This window comes from Calliphora vicina, chromosome 4 (genome assembly GCF_958450345.1).
Source record: "Calliphora vicina chromosome 4, idCalVici1.1, whole genome shotgun sequence".
NCBI lineage: Eukaryota > Metazoa > Arthropoda > Insecta > Diptera > Calliphoridae > Calliphora > Calliphora vicina.
This window is the reverse complement of record NC_088783.1, coordinates 17,806,334-17,827,659: the sequence shown is the minus strand read 5'-3', so window position 1 is coordinate 17,827,659 and position 21,326 is coordinate 17,806,334. Positions and strand designations below refer to the sequence as shown.

Sequence of the window (21,326 nt, the reverse complement as noted above, 5' to 3'; positions counted from 1 at the left end):
AAAATTAGAAAATAAACAAAAAGAATTTTATTTTCTGACCGAAAAAATAAAACTCCTCAAATGAGTTTTTCTGACGGGAAAAATAAAACTCTTCAAATAGGTTTTTTTTCTGACAGCTATTTAAAAATATTTGTTTAAGGGTTTCATGCTAACTTTAACTGTGGAGTTGATATAATATTTTTAATATCACCAAAACCGTTATTTACGGTCCCTATGCTAAATCCGTAGAATAGGGCAGATGAGAGAGCAATTAATAGCCATTTAATGGATTTCTGTCATGGAAACTGCACATGTGTTAGACCTTGCATTGTCCTGGTGAAAATTTCACCAGGACATGCCAGTGTAAAATAGCATGCCAGTCTTGGGGATTTGTCCCCAAAAATGTGGATTCTATAAGATTTTTGGGAACAGAAAATTTTGTTTGGGTACTGGGGGTTTTATTGGGGATATTTTAATATATTTAGGAGAGTCTGCTATCAATGGCTCTCAAACACAAACTAAATTACACAGCATGTTCAAATGTTGAGAGGAGTCAACTGACAGATGCCTGTTGACATGATCGGTGTTGCCCTTTCAGTTAAGAGGCGGGATTTACGGACTTTTTTTACTTAGATTCTCAGTTGTTGTTGAATTATAAAATACACAGGATAGAGACTGTTTACGCCAAAAACAACACTTAGCGATTTTCCTCAGTTCCCTGCAATTCCTATTTTTCCTTAATATATATAAATGCAGAATGCTATGTGTTGCAGTATACTTCCAATTGTCATAAGTTCTAAATTAAACGTCAATAGTCATAAATACTTCTTTTCGCGAGAGATACAAATCTAACTCTGAACTGTACACTTCGCTAATCCTATTGTTCCTTATTGGTAAGAATCCATATTCCAAATAATTGAATAAATAATTAGAAAAAATCCTAATTATTTTGTTTTATTTCTTTCTCTCCTTTTTTCATATTTATTTGTCCAATTATTCTGAGTACAAAATCTAAACGATTTTGTTTCGGCTCAGAGAGTTTGAACATCTCTTCCAATTATCCAGCCTTTCCCCCTTCACCCAGCTTCTCACCTCAACATTTGGTCCAGTACGAACCGGATTAACATTGGAAGATTCATCTTATTCTCTGAGATTTCACTCAGTTGTTGTGGATTTCCTACCAACAAATAGTTTTTCATCAGTTCTCTTCGACAATAAATAAACAGGTTAGTTTGTTTTCCTTACATTTTGCATTGTTTATATTTATTCCAAAGTGCATAAATAAGAGTGTTTGTGAAGTGAAAAATATTTATCCAAATTTAAATAAATCAAAAAGCCGACGGCAATTGAATTTCCTACACAAAGAATAAAATTTACATGTAAACATCGACATTGTTTCACACTACATGAATACGCTGTAAGAGTTTAACTAGAGTTTTTCCTTCATTTGTAGTACGGAACAAATATACCGACAATTGTTCTTTTTCTATTGACCCTTCGTAGGGTATTTCTTTCGTTTTTGTCGTGTATATTTGCTCCATTTCATTTCTTCTCCAATATATTTATTTCATAAATATTCCATTTCAACTCTGCGCATTCTCTTACAGCTCAATTCTCTTTTAAATTGTTCGTGGTTCAATTGCATTTCAATTCCTGTATGCTTTTTGGTTAATTTATTTCTTCCCATCGAAAAATATTCCACACACTTCAGTTTTTCCTTAATAATTTCTCTTAACAATTTGTTTTGTTTCTTTCCAAACAATATTAATTCTCCTTATTAATATTGTATAGTTATTAATCCTATAATTTACATACGTTTGTCCGTTTGTATATCACACTAACAAGCATTGCACTTGTTTATGCGTGGTTACAAGCATCCCCATAAATACACTTGTTTGTGCGTATGTAAATCAACACAACACAATTTCTTCCTATTTTGCTTTCTCCTTTATTCTTACAATACGCAACTGATATTCATTAACCCTTGTATGACCGGTGGGTGCATACAATTTTTTAAATTATTTTCAAAATTTGTTAATGATTTTATTTATGTTTAAAATTAATTATTTGAATTAATTGATATAATTCTCGAAAATATTTACGGTTTACGGTGTATAAATAATTATTATTTCCGTAAATAATTTATTCCATTAATTTTTGTATACAACAAATAAATTTAAATTTATTTGTCGTTCCTTGTTCCATGATCCTATAAATAAGCAATATTCCTGCATATACATAGATAATATCAATTTAAATTTATTTAATTAATTTTTCTGAACTACAAAGGGTTAATCGACTTACAATTGTAAACAAATTCTAGTTGCATTGTTGTTGTTTTCCAAAAAAAGTTGTGATCAGTTGATTTTAACAATCCAGTTCTGTAAAACAATTAATTCTTCAAACAAATATTTTCCTAAAATATTTATTTTTTCCATTTGCATTAAACAATTGATTGTTTTTCTTACAATTTTTGAAATATTTCTGCAATTTTTTCCGCAAATTCGAGAAAATCCTATTTCGATAGATTCCATTCTTTTGTCCTAATTCCAAACTTTAATTTGTTTTCTGCTGGTTATATTTTTCCGTTTTCCAATATGTCTCTCAATCTTTTTCATTGTCTTGCCGACAGCATTGTTGAATTTGATGCTGATTATAACGATAATCGATATAATATAAATTCTATTTATGCGATTGAGGTCCACAAATCCGATCTGAAGTCCACATGGAGTCGCATAAAATCAGTATATGATGCATTTTCATTCGACAATACCAATGAAGAGAAGACATTTAAAGAAAAATACAAAAATACATATATTACTTATTGTAATATTATTACAAAGTTGTCCGAATTGTCTGATACCTTTGGTGTACAGTCTCCAATCGAATGTGAAACAATTTCTACAGCTTTTCCACCAGCTTCCATCAGACAGACCTCCGTTTCCGAAATTCGTGCAACTTTCCAACCTTCAGAATCAAATTCTAAAAAGTTAAATAATTCGTCCAAATGTCAATGGTGTTCTAACGAACATCATCCAATACGCAAATGTCCAAAGTTTTTGCAAATGTCTTATTATGAGCGCTTCAATGAGATAAAACGACTAAGTTTGTGTCTCAATTGTTTCTCCAAAACGCATTCAGTCCGAAACTGTTATAGCCAAAATAGTTGCATCCATTGTAGCAAAAGTCATAACACCTTACTGCATAAAGATTCCGACACATCCATACAACAATCTGCCCCCAGTTCTAGTTCCAATTCAAATCTTAATATTGATTCAGCTCCCTTTCAACCTAATTCAATTACTATACAGTCCACTAATAGTTCCGGAGCTGAGGTGGTTCAATCTTGTTTTTCCGTAAATTCTAAAGAGATTTTACTGGGGACAGAAAGAGTAGAAATAAAATCTTTAATTTCTGAAATGCTACATTTGAAGCCTGGTCAAAGTCATTTAAATAGCCAAACTCCAAAAAGATTATCCAAATTTCTAGAAAATACCAGTTTTGTATTCCTTATTCCTGACTTGAAATCCATTTACAAAAGCCTAGTTGATGAATATATTGATTTGGTTCATACGTTCAAAGTGTTTCCGCAGTGCATTTTAGATTTATATTCCCAACTACGCGCTACTGGCACTGAGTCATTTCTAATTCCTAATGGTTTAAGTGCTCATGATATCCTTCATGCTATTCCGAATCTAGAAAATGGATTAAACCTACTAAATCCAAATGGTCGTTTCTCCAAGTATGTAGATGTCCAAAAATTGGATCGACATATCCTAGTCGATCTGAAGCATACTAATATCCAAATAATCCAATTCCATAAAAGTCCAAACGTAATTGTCCAAAATTACGAATCAGCAGTGACGCTCGGCGTTAATTCCTCGCCTTACCTAGCTATTCGGACTTCACTCCAAGGGGCTACTTATCCAAAAGTAAGTCATATTCTCCGTAGTTATATGTATGCCGATGCTCACTCTATCCAAGAAGCGAAAAAATCCAAAAACGATTGCATTTCTGCTGGATTTTCGATTAGAAAATGGTCGAAAAATACCAAAGAAATTCTTTCGGACATTCAACCTAAACATCCGCTATATAAAAACTTCCTACGATGTGATGACAACAGGACCGCAAAGCCGCGATGTATTTTATGGAAGGAGGTTTTGTCGAAGATCGTGTTTCTACCAGAAAGCCAGAAGCAGATGATTTGGGACAAGCATTTTTCATCGAAATCCTTAGAGCAATGGCACATTTTCCAATCCAGGAACTACATTCATAATGAGATCCGAATTCCAATCCTGGAAAATATTGTTCCGAACGCTAAAATCCGACTCCATGGATTTTGTGATGCGTTACATATCCGAATAGCTAATGGTATTAAGAGATCCAGTCACTTAATAGAATCCAATACTCCATTAAAATATTTTACTATTCCTTATGTAAAAATCCATTTTGCATATTTTCCAAAATTTAATATTTCCGAATTAAATTTTAATTTTTTCCTTGAAATTCGTACTATATCTTATGTTTTCCGATTCCTTTCTCGTATCTATTTAATATTGCGTTTTCATTTTCTATTTAATGAAACTCATAATATTTACCGAAAATCACGACACAAAGCACTCTGATTTAGTTTTTCCATTCCAACGCACTTTAGTAGTATCAATAAGCAAAATGAAAGCAAACTAACTTGTATTTATCCTTGATTTTATATTTAATTTAGAATAATGAATTCTATAATATTGTACTATTTTTTATCATTTGAAATGTAATCCTAATTTCCAAATTTCTTGAATTACTAATATTAATTTCTAAGTTTTCCTCATAGCAAAAACAAGTATTTACGACTATATATTCCATTTTCTTCCTACCTGTATACTGCAAGGCGGGCGGAATGTTTACGCCAAAAACAACACTTAGCGATTTTCCTCAGTTCCCTGCAATTCCTATTTTTCCTTAATATATATAAATGCAGAATGCTATGTGTTGCAGTATACTTCCAATTGTCATAAGTTCTAAATTAAACGTCAATAGTCATAAATACTTCTTTTCGCGAGAGATACAAATCTAACTCTGAACTGTACACTTCGCTAATCCTATTGTTCCTTATTGGTAAGAATCCATATTCCAAATAATTGAATAAATAATTAGAAAAAATCCTAATTATTTTGTTTTATTTCTTTCTCTCCTTTTTTCATATTTATTTGTCCAATTATTCTGAGTACAAAATCTAAACGATTTTGTTTCGGCTCAGAGAGTTTGAACATCTCTTCCAATTATCCAGCCTTTCCCCCTTCACCCAGCTTCTCACCTCAACAGAGACTAAGTATGGAATATCACATCAGACAAATACCCTCCATGGTTTTGCTGATATATTCACACTCTTTTGACGAAATTTTCCATGATAATTTCCTATAAACGTTGCTGATTTTCTTTAATGCAGTGTTAAATTTCCTACTTCAGTGCAACGACTTTTGACCTCAAATGGGGAAGGAGTACAATACCAGGAAAAGTTTCATGTAGTAATTGTTCAAAAATTAAAACTCCAGTTTTACTAACCCTGAACTGTCAAACTGTTTTTTTTTTTGTTGGCAACACTTTTGCGCACACATGCCGGCAAATTCAAAACTTGTGTTAATTTTGGGACAACCTTTATATTATTTCACAAAATTAATTTTTAAAAATATTGATTTTCATAAAACTAGTTTCTCAGAAAAAGTAGTTTTGAAAAGTAGTTTTCCATAAAAATAGTTCATAAAAGTACTTTTAGGAAATAACAAAGTCTTCTTTAAAATACACTTTTTTGTAAAATAGCATTTTCAAACTGTACATATTATTTTTCATAAAAGTACTTTTTAAAAAAAATTATTTTACTTTTAAATTTTAAAAGTAACTATTAACAAGAGTACTTTTTTCAAAAATATACTATTTCAAAAAGGTACTTTATTCAAAACTGAGCTATTTTAAAAAAATAAAAGTTTCTTGAACATTTATAGATTTTTTGGTAATTATTCGAACTTTATATATATAATTTGAAAGTAAATTTTTAATTAGGCTTAAGTTCATTTTATTATAATTTATTTGTAATAATTCAAAGAATATCACTGAATACTAAAATTTTTAGACAATTGGCAAATTGGAATGCATTTTCTACCCTGCCAAGGGCGTCATCAACAATCTTCATTGTCAAGGTCTTATTGTAAATATCATCTATTTAACTTACTATTATTAGGAATTAGAATATGGGAAGCCAAATTCATATTTATGTTATTTGTAAATTAGACGAAATTTCAAATATTTTTTATTATATATGTGTATTCTTATTATTACAAATTTTTATTATTTGTAATACAAATAGTATTATTTGTTGCCATAGTCAACCTTTGGTTAACAATTCAGCTATGTATGTTTTGGCTTCCCATATTCTAATTCCTAATAATAGTAAGTTAAATGATGAAATTTACAATAAGACCTTGACAATGAAGATTATTGATGACGGCCTTGGCAGGGTAGAAAATGCATTCCAATTTGTCAATTGTGTAAAAATTTTAGTATTCAGTGATATTCTTTGAATTATTACAAATAAATTATAATAAAATGAACTTAAGCCTAATTAAAAATTTACTTTCAAAGTTTCTTGGACATTTTAGTAAGAAGTACTTTTTTCAATGGTACCTTTTCTATAATGTATTATTTAAAAAATACTATTTCTAAAGGGCATTATTAATTTTTTTACAAAATAAATTTTTTATACATTTTCTAATTTTATAAAAGCACCATTTCTAATTCTTTCTCATTAAAATTTTAGTATAAATAAAAGGATTTTGAACATTTTATTTAAAAGTACTTTTTCAAATAGTTTTTTTTTTTAAAAAAAACTGTACTGTATCTATAAGGTAGTTTCTTACATTGAAAGTAATTCTTTTTCAAAAGTGTATCATTTCAAAAAAGTACTTTTACTACTTTTTCCAAAAATTTACTCTTTCAAAAAAGTACTTTTTCCAGAATTCAAACCAAAAATGTAAATTTTGCAAAAATGATTCGTTCTCAATGAACCTGTCAGCATTTTAAAAAAACGTAATTTTTTAAATATGTAGTACTTTTTTAATAATAACGAACTCTTCTTTAAAAGGTACTTTTTTTAAAAATCGAATTTTTAAGTAGTATTCTTTTTCATAAAAGCACTTTTTTTTAAAAAAAAGTAGTTTATAAAATTACTTATTAAAAAAATTAAAATTTATAAAATTACTTCAGAAAAAAGTAGATTTAAACAAAATATTTTTTGATATAAGTACTTTTAATTTTTATAAATTCATAATTTCGAAAAAGTACGTTTTAAAATGTAATTTTTCATAAAAGTACTTTTAAAAAAGTCGTTTTTATAAAAATATTTTCTAAAAAATAAAGTAATTTAAAAAAAAGTAGTTTCTTATAAAAGTACTTTTCAAAGAAAATTTTTTTTATGAAATTATTTTTCAAAAAAGTACTTTTTTATACAATCACTTTTTCAAGAGTAGTTTTCATAAAAGTACTTTTTATGAAATGGTAGATTTTCGTAAAAGTACTTTTTTTAAAGAATTTTCTAAAACAAGTAGTTAATAAAAAGTATCATACTTTTAAACAAATATATTTTCAAAAAGTAGTTTATTATAAAATCAAGTTAAAAACACATTTAATTTTAGAAATGTACTTTATAAAGGGGTAGTTTTCATAAAAGTACTTTATAAAAAAGCAGTAGTTCATAAAAGTACTTTCAAAAAATCTAGTTTTGCTTGATTTAGAAAAGTATATTTGTATAAATCTACATTTTATATAAAACTAGCTAAAACCCGGTGTGCTTCGCTACCCGTACCGTAAAGATTTACAATATATTTAGTCTATCTAAAATTAGTTTCTGTTCATGTGAAAAACATGGATTTTCTAGATTTAGTCCGCAAACTTGCAAACACTGACGTTGAGCTTTATCAATTATCATTGCAAATACTAAGCAAATAGGAAACTGCAATCGAGTAAAATCAAATGGCATTTCCGAAGTTATAATTCCCAGTTATAAAGGTCGCTCCGATTAGATTGTTCATTAAGTGCCTTACTGTAAGTCGAGTGTCATTACAAATACGCAAACAATCATACAAACAAACAAACACACATTGACTTTTATATATATATAAGGGTTTCAAATGTATACATACACATTTTAACATTTACTTAATATTTTTGGTAGTCCGCGCATTTCTGTACTAAATATTAATATTGATAGCTCCTATAGCTGTCCCTATATATAATTTTTCATCACATCTATGGGAGGTGCCACGCCCACTATTGCTATTTTGCACATTTTTGGCCTAAATAAGTAGTTCATACAACATTTGAACGCTTTACATACTACAATTATACAGATAGATATGAATTTTAGTATTTAGATTATTTGGGAAGTGCCACGCCCACTATTTCAGTCCGCCCATTCTTGTCCTAAATATTAAAATTGATGGTAGAATATCCGTACAAAATGTATGGATTCTATCTCTTATTGTATCCCATATATAAGATTTTTTAAATAATCATCATATGGGAGGTGCCACGCCCTCTGTGGCTACTACTCCCATTTTGCCGCAAATATTTAAACAAACAGTGGAATTGCTCATGCAAAATTTGAGGACTATAGCTATTATAGTTTCCTAAATATTTGATTTTAAAAATTAACTTTGTATGGGAGGTACCACGCCCACTTAAAATTTCAAAACAAAAAGTAGCCTATAGCTCCTTCCAGACATACATAAATATACTGTAAAAATTTCAAGCAAATCGGTTCAGCCGTTTAGCCGTCTATAGATCCCAAACTAATAATAATAAACATACATACATACAGACACACATTCACTTTTATATATATAGATAAATAGTTTTCATAAGTAATTTTGAATAAAGAATTTAATTTTTAAAAAATTTGTTTTTAGTCGTGTTTCATATAAGTACTTTTTGAAAAGTAGTAGGTAAAACTTGATAATGTGATTGTTTGTGATAAAAGTACAATTTAAATAAAGATATTCTCAAAAAGTACTTTTTAATGTATTTTTTTTCAACTTAGTAAAATTTCCAACTTTTCCTAACTCCTAACCCACTGTTCCCTTTTCCAACTAGCCAAAGTACTGGCAATAGATAGAAAAACCAAATGTATTGGTATGTATTTATGTAGAAAAAGAAGAAAACTAAATAAAAATCAAACATACACTCTGTCTAAAACACACAACCAAATACATAATAATAAATAAATCAAGAGTGTATTCATGTATGCAGGGAAATGTTCACAAATAGCGGTGTGTAGCTGTGGAAATCATAGAAATACTAGGCGTAATGGTAGTAGTCAAATAAAAAATATAAAAAAAATGATTTCACAAACCTTTGTCACACTAAAAAAAAGTTGAAAAAAGACACAAACACACAAAAAAAGTGTCTAAAATATAAGTCAAGTCAATGCCAACAAGAACTACAATTGGGGTCTATCTTTGAACTAAATTTTTATTCTTAGCAAAAAGGCATCAAACAAAGAGCAAAACAAAACATAAAAGAAATAAATAAAATTGTTGGAATCTCTATGTGTTTTAGTTTATTTAAAGCGACTGAATTTTCAATGCCAAAGCAGGGACAAAAATATTGCCAAAAGCCTACTAAAATTCTTTAGCTAAGAAAATAACAAAAAATAAATAACAAATTGTATTAAAATTAAAAAGAAATACAATACAAATTGTAGCACACTTGACGATTAAAGAAATTATTTCAGGGTTTTTTTTTACTGATTTTTATTTTAGATTTCTTTGCTACAAATAATTGCTGGAAATTATTAAAATAATAAACAAACAAACAAAAGGAAATTATAAGTGAAAGGTACAAAACAGCTAGATACAAATTCAAATTTAATACAATTGTTCAAAAATTCTTGATTTTTAAAGCAAAATTTATTATGGAATATTAAAGATTTTTTTAAATTCAAATTTCTTTTTAGTTAGGTTTCAGCCAAGACAAATTTCTTAAATCAATGAATAAATAAACAAACGGAAATTATGCAAATTGTTTTGTTTGTTTAAGAATTTATTAAATTTTCCTTTTAATTTCACTTGAAATGTTTTCTTTTACAAAAATAAATTACGCTTAATGCTTGCATTAAATTATGCAAAATTGACAGTGGCTTAAGACAAGATAAAATAAATGTTCATAATTGGTCTTAAATTTAAAGTGACAACTTTGCAGACAACTTGGAATTTTAATAACATTTGCATGCATGCTTTTGATTAGATATTTTTTCAGTTTTGAAAATTATTTTGGTAACGGTAATTTAATAAAATTGCCAGGCATAAAAGTACTTTTTCAACAATATTTTTTCCAAAATAGAAATTTCCAATTATATTTCAGAATTTTCTAATTGTATTTCAGAAATTTCCAATTGTATTTCAGAATTTTCCAATTGTATTTCAGAATGTTTAATTTATACTTAAAAAGTTTCTAATTGTATTTCAGAATTTTCCTTTGGTATCGCTATTAGAATTTTCTGAAATACAAACGAAAATTTCTGAAATACAATTGGAAAATTCTGAAATACAATTAGAAACTTTTTAAGTATAAATTAAAAATTCTGAAATACAATTGGAAAATTCTGAAATTCAATGGAATTTTCTGAAATACAAATGGAAATTTTTGAAATACAATTGGAAAATTCTGAAATACAATTAGAAACTTTTTAAGTATAAATTAAACATTCTGAAATACAATTGGAAAATTCTGAAATACAATTGGAAATGGTGTATTTGAAACAGGCAAAATTTTTTTTATTGTAAATTTTTTTAAATACCCTACGTTTTAAGCTATTTTTTAATAAAAATATTGTACTTGAATTCAAATATAACGATTTTAAGAACTGATTTAAAAGTAGCATAATGCTTTCAAATAACATTGCTGTAATAGCAAACTGTAACATATATGTGGGCATTATTAAATAAAAGCTTTCAGTTGACCATTGATCCTAAGTTGGCAACGCTGTTTGAATTCGAATATTCAGTTAAAGAACATTGTAGAAAGTACACCACAGATGGCGTATGATCTAGAATATTCGAACTTTGACAGTTAAAGAGCAATCTAGAGTGCTGATGGCAGTATTATAAATAGTGGCAGAGGTTGCAGTCGTTAGTCAGTTTATCAGAGACGCTTTTCGAATAAACATCAACTGAGTGCCTTAAAGTGTCTTGTGTTTTTCAAGTAAATTTGTGTACATTATAAATTGTGTCTGTATTTCTGCAATTTATAAACGTGTATAAAAAAACATTGAGTGACTATTTAATTCTGCTGTTGTTGTACATTTTAAATAAATAAAGAGTTGTTACAATTTCCAAACTACTAAACGGCTTTTATTTGCAATCAAAAGTATCCGGTTTATTTAAAGGAAATAAACCAAAAAAGTGGTTCTTTCTAAAAAATACGCTATTTCAGAGAAATAGCTATTTCATAAAATACTACTTTACCAAAAATGTACACTTTCAAAATATTGTTTTTTCCAAAAATCAAATCCACAATGTAAATTTTTCAAAAATGATTCGTTCTCAATGACAGTTTTTTTAGGATTTTAGTAAAAAGTACTTATTAGCAAAGTACTATTTTTATATGGTATTTTGACCAAAAAATTTTATCAAAAATATACTGTTTCAAAAAATTACTTTTAGAAAATAGTACTTTTTTCCAAAAATAGAAAAATAGAAATAGTTCTTTTTGTAAAAATATACTATTACAAAAAAGTACTTTTTTAATGAAATTATTTTTAATAATAATTTATTCTCAATAAAATTTTAGTGTAAATAAAACATTCTTAGACATTTTAGTACAAAATACTTTTTTCAAATAGTACTTTTTCAATAATGTGTTATTTAAAAGAAGTACTATTTGTAAAAGGTAATTTTCCAAAAAAATTAAAAAAGTTCTGTTTCAAAAATTTTCTGGTTCAAAAAAGTAGAATAGTACTTTTTTAAAAACCTACAATTTCAAAAATGGAAGTTATTTTTTAAAATATTTTTTTTTCAATAGTTGTTTAATTTTTGTAAAAAATACTTTTTTTTCGAATAGTACTTTCTGAAGAATGTACTATTTAAAATAAGTACAATAAATATATGGGCAATTCCATATCATCGTACGTGACATTTGTACGCCTATAGAGTGGAATAGATTTTGCAAAAATAAGAGTATCTGAAAAATAATTTGGTCTTTATGTTCCATTCAGAGGGTACTATATTTTAAAATAATAAAAAGTTCTTTCGAAATATTATTGTCCAAAATATTAAGCGAAATAAGGGTATATAGTACGTGACATAAAACGGAACTCATTTTGAGGTACATGTAGAAATATGCGAAAATATTCGAACCGTGAGAGGCGTTATGTTTTCTTTTAATTTCGTACACTAAACGAAATATTTTTCCTTTACAATCCGTCATATTTAAATAAAAACAATCTTTGGATGATTTTATAATAAATAAAATTTAATATCGTACGTGACATACGTACGTGACAGATTTTTCTATTATAATAAAACAATATATATTCTGTAAATATATGTATACAAAAACTAAAAAAAACAAGTAAGAGTGCTATATTCGGCTATGCCGAATCTTATATACCCTTCACCTTTGTTGTGGATGCATTATTATTTTTTATAATAAGTATATAGGTATGTATGTACATTGCCCACTTTCAGCGTACAGCATCCTAAATTTATCAAGAACACAAAAAACAACAACAACGCCAAACGAAACAGAACACCAAAAGAAAAAACAACAAGTAAGAGTGCTATATTCGGCTGTGCCGAATCTTATATACCCTTCACCAAATTATACTTCAAACTTTTAAATATTTTTAGGTAAACAAAATTTAAATTTTTTTTCCATTTTTTTAATTTTTTGGAAAAAAATTTTTTTCGATTGTTATTTTAATTTTTTTTTTTTTAAATTTAAAATTTTTTTTTTTAAATTTAAAAAAAAAAATTTTTTTAAAATTTTTTTTTAAATTTAAAAAAATTGTTTTTTTAAAATTTTTTTTTTAAATTTTAAAAAAAATATTTTTTGTTTTTTAAATTTTTTTTTTTTTTTAAATTCGGGTTAAAATTTTTTTCCCGATTTTGACCCATTGTAGGTCCAACTTAATATGGTCTTATATACGTAGTTGCAAATGTCTTTGAAATATCTATCATTAGATATCCATATTGTCTATATTAATGTCTTAGTAATCCAGATATAGGTAAAAAATAGGTCAAAAATCGAGGTTGTCTTGGTTTTTTCCTCATATCTCAGCCATTTGTGGACCGATTTTGCTGATTTTAAATAGCAAAATTCTCGAAAGCATGTCTGACAGAATTATTGAAGATTTGGATCCCGAAGATATCTGGGGTCTTCAGAAAACTGATTTCAACAGACAGACAGACAGACAGACGGACAGACAGACAGACAGACAGACAGACAGACAGACAGACAGACAGACAGACAGACAGACAGACAGACAGACGGACATGGCTTAATCGACTCCGCTATCTATAAGGATCCAGAATATATATACTTTATAGGGTCGGAAATGAAAAATGTAGAAATTACAAACGGAATGACAAACTTATATATACCCTTCTCACGAAGCTGAAGGGTATAAAAACAAAATACGCAAGGCAATGAAACCAACACACATCCAAACATACGTTTAATTGTATAAAAAACAACAACAACGCCAAAAGAAACAAAACACAAAAGAAAAACAAAATACGCAAAGCATGCACATTCAAACATACGATTTGTTGATTTTTTGTCAAAAAAACCAACACACAACCAAACAAAAGTTTAGTTGTATAAAAAACAACAACAACGCCAAAAGAAACAAAACACAAAAAAAAAACAAAATACGCACATCCAAACATACGTTTTGTTGTTTTTTTTGTCAAAAAAACCAACACACAACCAAACAAACGTTTAGTTGTATAAAAAACAACAACAACGCCAAAAGAAACAAAACACAAAAAAAAAAAAAATACGCATAGCTTGCACATCCAACCATACGTTTTGTTGTTTTTTTGTCAAAGCATGCAATACATTGTGTTTTTTGATGAAATTTTCAGAGGTTGTCTCGGATTTTTGCTCATATCTCCGTTATTTATGGACGGATTTTGCTGATTTTAAATAGCAAAATTCTCGAAAGTATGTCTGACAGAATTGTTGAAGATTTGGATCCCGGAGATATCTGGGGCCTTCAGAAAATTGATTTCAACAGACAGACAGACAGACAGACAGACAGACGGACAGACAGACAGACAGACAGACAGACAGACAGACAGACAGACGGACATGGCTTAATCGACTCCGCTATCTATAAGGATCCAGAATATATATACTTTATAGGGTCGGAAATGAAAAATGTAGAAATTACAAACGGAATGACAAACTTATATATACCCTTCTCACGAAGCTGAAGGGTATAATAATGGAAAATATAGATTGGGTTTCAATAAACAATTTGACAATAGCAAAAAACAATAAGAGTCAAATTCATTACATACTACAAGCTAATTGGGAGCCTAGTTTTCGCCGCAATTTGAGCATTAAAAAATTAAATATAATCAGTTTAAACTATTATTTTTGTCTTTAAAATGTTGTAATATGATCTAAATACTTTCATATAGTAACATTTTATTATTTTCTTCTATTCAAATCATCTTCAAAAACAGTTTCAAGGGTTTTTGTGTTTTCAGTCGTGGTAGCGATTCTCGTGGAATTGCCCATATGAGAGCTAGTTTTTTTCAAAATATTAAAAAAAATAATTTTTCAAAAATAAACTATTTCAAAAAAGTACTTTTATAAAATAGTACTTTTTTCTTTCTCAATAAAATTCTAGTATAAAGTACATTTTCAAATAGTACTTCAAATATAAACTGAGTACTATTTAATAAAAAAAAGTACTAACTATTTCAGAGTAATAACTATTTCAAAAAAGTACTTTTACAAAATAGTATATTTTTTTAAAAATGTACTATTTCAAAAAAGTACCATTCAAAGATGATAATTTTGTTGAAATAATTCTATCCTAATAAAATGTTTTTTCCTTCTCAATAAAATTCTAGTATAAAGTACTTTTTCAAATAGTACTTTTTAACTTATTACAAAGCACATTTGCCAAATATGTAGTAAATTTTCAGAAATAATTTAAAAAAGTACTTTTTCTCTACATTTCTGCTTAGAATTGAGAGTTTCCCCACTGTACTAATTTCATAAATCAAAAATTGGTCATGGTGCTGAAAACTTGGTTTCTAGGAAAATACTTAATATTGATTTTTAAAAAAGCACAATCACTTTATTGCCTTAAAATTTAATATGAAATTTCCCCCAAAATGGTAATAAAAATGACACTCCCCACTGACAATCTTTGGTTCATAGTTTAATGCCTTTCCTTATAGCTGCTTGTCTTTTGTTATTTTTGTAGACCTAATAGTCAACACTAAAGCTAAATAAAAAAATACAAAAAATAAAAATTAAAAAAAAAATGGTGTATATCTATAAAAAATTAAACAAGAACAACAAAAAACCCGACAGCAACAACAGGAGTAAACGGAAGTAAATACGAGTACAACGGAAGCTAGATTATCTCTAGCGTCAAGCATAAATGATGGCAACTACGTGACACATCAACTAATTGTCGTGAAAAGAACAGCAACAACAACAAAGTGACAGCCAACCAACTAGACACTAGCAACCGACCATATTTCTATGTAGCACTTGTACTGCTGCCACTCGTTGTGGCATCAACATCAAGCGAACTGACTGTAACTACAACTGACTTTACAACAATTGAAATACGAGTACGTGGTGGCAGTTACAGATTTTTGCTGCCAATTCTTTAACAAAATAAAAAAATAAAAGAAATGCTGGAAAAAAAACGTTGCTATTTATAACAAAAAGCTAAACAAAAATTGTAGTAAAAACAAATTATGTTACATTTCTTGGCAAAATTTTGCTTAAATTTTCTGGAAGACATCAAAACATATAAATTGGTTCAATAATTTCTTTAATTTAATTTTTTCTTATTTCTTTCCGGTTCTTTAAACTGCTGATAATGAAATAATTCTTGCTAATAATAAAAAAAATAATAATAGAAAAAGTAATAAATCTCTAAGAAACTTTTGTTAAAGCCTGATAAAAAACGAAGTAATTTAAAGTTTCTGTTAAAGCAGTAGGGAAAAGTTAAAAAAATTTTCATTTATAAAAAAGAAAAAAACATGAATTAAGCTTAAAACATGAAAAGTAGTATAATTAATCATATTTGCTAAAATTCTTGTCCTTTAGTTTATTAAAAAGTTTTTTTTTTGGGGCAAAAACTAAGCTGTAAAAAATGAAGTTGGTAAAAATGTAGAATGTAACTAGGAAAGTTTCATTAGGTACTCGTAGAGCATATTTAAATACTAATGGATAAAGAAACAAGCTTTGTGCATTAAACAGAAAATTATTATTATGTTGAAGTAAAAACTCTAAATTTCATTTCATACTACATATTTAGCACCTGTTCCCAATTAAACTTGAAAAGAAATATATGAAATATAGCACTCAGGGGATGATCCCTACTCATGCAATGCATTATGTTGGAACTAGGAAAATAGGTTATGGGCGGGAAAATAAAGAAAGCAGTATTTGTGGACATTTGAGCTCCACAGCGTTCTTTACGCACATACGCACTATTTAATCAACAATTTCCATGATTATTTTGTGATAATGTGGGCTGGTTTGCATAGACATTTAACTTCAAAATACACCTTAAGAAGAAATCCAATCATGTGATCTAGTGTGAATCTGAATACCAAAATGAGAGACTACACGATCAGGATATGTCTCATGCTGTAAATAAATTGATTCACCGGCTGTGTGGCATGCGACACCGTTTAGTATAAACCACATGTCGTCCACATCAATATCATCCATTTTTGTTATTATGTCGCGACACAGTTCTCTGAACCCTAAAGTTGCATTAACGATTTTAATTTAACGGTCTATAACATTCATGCAACATCCATCATGTTTATAAAGATTTTCAGTGCTCGAAATTTCTACTTATCAATAATGTTGATAACACGCTGTTATTAACATTGTTGATAAGTATAACAACATTAACTGTTAAAGCTGCTAAGATTAACATTAAAACGGCTAAAAGCTCTAGAAATAGATAATTCATGAAACCACTAGAAGATGGCACTGTATATATACATAGTAACAGCAAGTTGTGGAGAGTCAGTGTATTTAGGCGCGGTTTGACTTAACATTAAATGTATTCTTGTACATTATAGCGGATGGTTTTAAAGTGGGTGTACTAAAAGAGAGTGACTATTTAAATTATTGTGTAAATTTAAATAATCAATTGCTGTAACTATTATTTGCAATCAAAAGAATTAAGTTTGTTTAAAGCAAATAAACCACCGTTTTTAAAAGGTAAAACCGTAACAATATGTTAATTTTGATGATTACCAAGCCATGAAGGTGAAAATATGATTAATACTGTGGTCGTCAACCTTTCATTACTTATTGAAATATTGTTCATCAATAAAAACGCGTTTGTTGGTCTCTCGTATAATAACCCTGACCTGTCAGCTGTCAAACTTATTTTTAATTTTGGTTGGCAACAATTTACTGCTCAATCTAATTTCGTTATTTTTTTAAGAGACAAGAATGTAAAAGGGTATAATTTGAATCCAAGTATTAATTTTAATTTCATTTTGTTCTGGCTAAATTTGCCAAAAGAAGTAGGTACTTTTCCAATTTATTTTTTTTTGCTTCAAATACAGTAAACAATTTTAACTTGGAAATATTAGCAAAAAGTACTTTTTTGAATTACCATTTGAAAAAGTATTTGTATGGCAAAATTTAGATAAGAAATACTTTTCCAAAAATTACGTTTTTTTTTTATTCTATTCAATGCTTATTTGGAAATATTTGAAAAAAATAATTTAAAAGAAAGTACTTTTTTTTGTTTCAAATTAATGATAAAATCAAAGTACCTCTTAAAAGTACTTTTTTAGTAGCAGTTTGCAAAGCTTCGTAAAAATAATAATATTTGGAAAAAAAGTTTCTAAAAGTATGGATTATGTAATTTCGATTATTTGGATATATGTATGTGAAAACAGGTACTTTCTAGTAGAATTATCAAGAACAATTTCATAAAAAATTAATTTAAAAAAAATAAGTTTTTGGGTTTGAATTTTTTTTTTGCTACACAGAAAAAAATATATTTCAATTCAAACATTTATCCCATATTGAACTGGTTTCCATTATTTTATAATTAAATCAAGTATTCATTTGCTCAAAAACAAAATTTCTTGATATTTTCTATTGAATTTTGAGTTTTGAATTTGATTATTTTGACAATTGAATATACAATTTTCGTTATTGGTTGAATTTTAAATACAAAAATTATTGAATAGATAATTTTCGTAATGGAAACCATAGAGAAAATATACATAGAGCGGAAACTAGAAAAAAAATCAAACAAAAAAATTACTCAAAATAATCACACATACGAGTGTTGTTTTTGTTTTCACATAGTTTTTCTTACTAATACATTCTCACCACTTAGGCTTTTGACAACTGAGTTAGGTCTTTGATATTAGAGTTTCCGCTCCATGTATATTTATCTATGATTGAAACACAAAAAATAACAAAAATGTGTTTTCAATTACGAAAATTATCTATTCAATAATTTTTGTATTTAAATTTCAACCAATAACGACAATTGTATATGCAATTGTCAAAATTATCAAATTCAAAACTCAAAATTCAATAGAAAATATCAAGAAATTTTGTTTTTGAGCAAATGAATACTTGATTTAATTATGAAATAATTGAAAACAGTTCAATATGTGACAAATATTTGAATTGAAACCGTTTAAGAAATAGTTTTTTCTGTGTACAAATGATTTTCATAAAAAATAAGTTTTTGGTTTTGGCAAAAATTGAAAAAAAGTACTTTTCCAAAAAGTACTTAATTTTTGCTACATGCTTTTAACTACTTTTGTGTTATCTGGAAATATTTGAAAAAGTACTTTTCAGTAACTACTTTCTGAAGAATAATACAAGCAAACTAGAACAGCTGCTTGTAACGGTTGTAAAAAAGTATTTTCTTCCATTTTAGTGTCAAATACTCGTTAAATATTTGTTTAGTACTTTTTTTAATTTTTATTAATTAAATAAATCATTTGTTAGAAAAGTACCTTTTGACAATGTTGTATTCTTTTATTACTTTAACATTTATATTTAAAGGATTTTTTTCTGAAAATTTATTTATAAACAACATACGAATGCCATAATTTGTATACCTTAATATTAAATATTAAAAAATATATTAATTTTTTATGAAACTTACCTTACTGCAGGTACTTCTAAAATATCCCATTCTACGGATGTATAAAACTCTGATAAATCTACACCAACTTCAACAATATTTGTACCATTTAATTCATCAATATGGCGTAAATCAACCTGGAATAAAAAAATTTATATAAAAAAATATAAATAAAAAAGACCATAAGAGACAAGTTACACAAAAAAATAAAAATAAAAAATAAGATACGCAGAAATAAAAAGTCATAAAAAAAGAAATAAACACAAAAAGGGAATTACCATTAAACTCACATAAACACACACAATTTGTCCCTCACATTCATAGCCCAGCAGTTAAGCTAGTAGTCAATGTATACCTTATAGAAAGAAATTGTTACTAATTGATATATTTTGGGTCATTTGTTAAGTATGTGCTCTTTAAAGTGCAGAGGGAAGTCTATTGATTACTTTATATATCCCAGGTAACCTAGCGTGAAGTCAATTGCCACCTAAGTGTCTCTAAGTAATCTAGGGTGTAGTCACTTTAAACGTTTTGTGAGTGTCTGATTACATGGTTGTCTCCTATTTATATTTTTTGGGTCATTTGACACGTATGTGCTCTTTGTAGAGAAGGGGAACTCAATTGGTTACTTTATACAACCCAGGTAATCTAGCGTGAAGTCAATTGTCACCTAAGTGTCTCTAAGTAACCCATAGTGTAGTGACTTTAAACGTTTATTTTGTACTGCACTTTAGAAAGTGGTTTTACCCTCCAGAAGTAATATATGGGAGAGTTGTGGGAGGAAGTTTTGTTTAAAATCAATCGGTTATTGGACTGTCTGTGAGATGTCTTTTTACGTTGCCGTTTGAGGTCAATTAACTTCCGCTTTCACCCGTAAATGTTGAAATAACTAGTGATGTAGTTGATCAAGCAACCAGGTAAGTAACTAGTAACTGACTCTATCTAACTGCTATGTGAATTCAATGCATTGACTACTTGGAACAGCCCCATTTAAATCCAAAAGTATCAATATGACATGTAAAATAACTAGTCATGTAGCTAGTTATGTAACTAGTTGCCATCCTAAATGATAGGCAAAATCACTAGTTCGGGACAAAAATCTCCTAGAACTGCTGGGAGATTTTAAAAAATGTTCTTATATACAAAAAGTCATTGACTTATCAGGCCTGGAAAATAAGGCTATTGAAGAATTTTGAGTTCATGTTAAAGAACTTTGAAAAAAACTCACATTTCCATCCCTTCCTGACCATTAAGCAATTCTTTTTTGTAACCAAAAATACATCAACAAATTGTGCCCTTTTAAAGAAACGCCTTCAGAGATTCACCAACAAAATAGCAAAAGAAAAAAATCCTTACAAAAACTATAGAATACATCAGTAACCTGCTCATCAAGCTGGCTCATCAATGACACACACCATCATCTTCCAGAGGTATAAAATGAAAAATAAAAACTATATAAAATTCAAAAAGTCTTTATTTTTTTTGTGCTGTGTAGTGATGGCACGAAATGGCAGGTGATGTGATGAAATGAGATGAGATGAATTGAGTTGATATTTTAACAAACGGAAATTGTAACTGGAAAGCATTGACGGAAATTAGTTTAATAAACTATTTCCTTGGATACTGGCTGTTTGTTTGCAAAACCAAGAAAACAACATTTCCATACTTACTATCAAAAAAAGAAAGAACAATTGAGATATAGAAACAAATTTTCAAAATTGTTTCACAAAATTTAAATGTTTGTTTGCCAGCCGATACATATTACACCTGAGAGTTTTATCGAAATTTAAATAAAGTTAAAAGAACATTTTAATTGGCTTTTTTAGGCTTAAAACTTGTTTATAGCTGCAGGACAAAATCTGCCAAAAATAAACGGGAAAGCAAAAGAAATAATATTAAGAATAAATTATCGTTATTAAATATTTGCTGTACAGAATATTTGAAGAAATAATGGTCTTTA

At 28.0% G+C, this 21,326-nt stretch overlaps 1 protein-coding gene across 1 annotated transcript in view; it reads right to left on the bottom strand.

The window, feature by feature from the left end:
• The window catches only part of nAChRalpha3 (nicotinic Acetylcholine Receptor alpha3), a 162,681-nt gene that overhangs the window by 36,524 nt on the left and 104,831 nt on the right, over positions 1-21,326 (bottom strand). Inside the window, exon 4 of the mRNA XM_065506646.1 lies at positions 19,388-19,503. Coding sequence (XP_065362718.1) covers positions 19,388-19,503 — 116 coding nt within the window. The remainder of the gene's footprint in view (positions 1-19,387; positions 19,504-21,326) is intronic.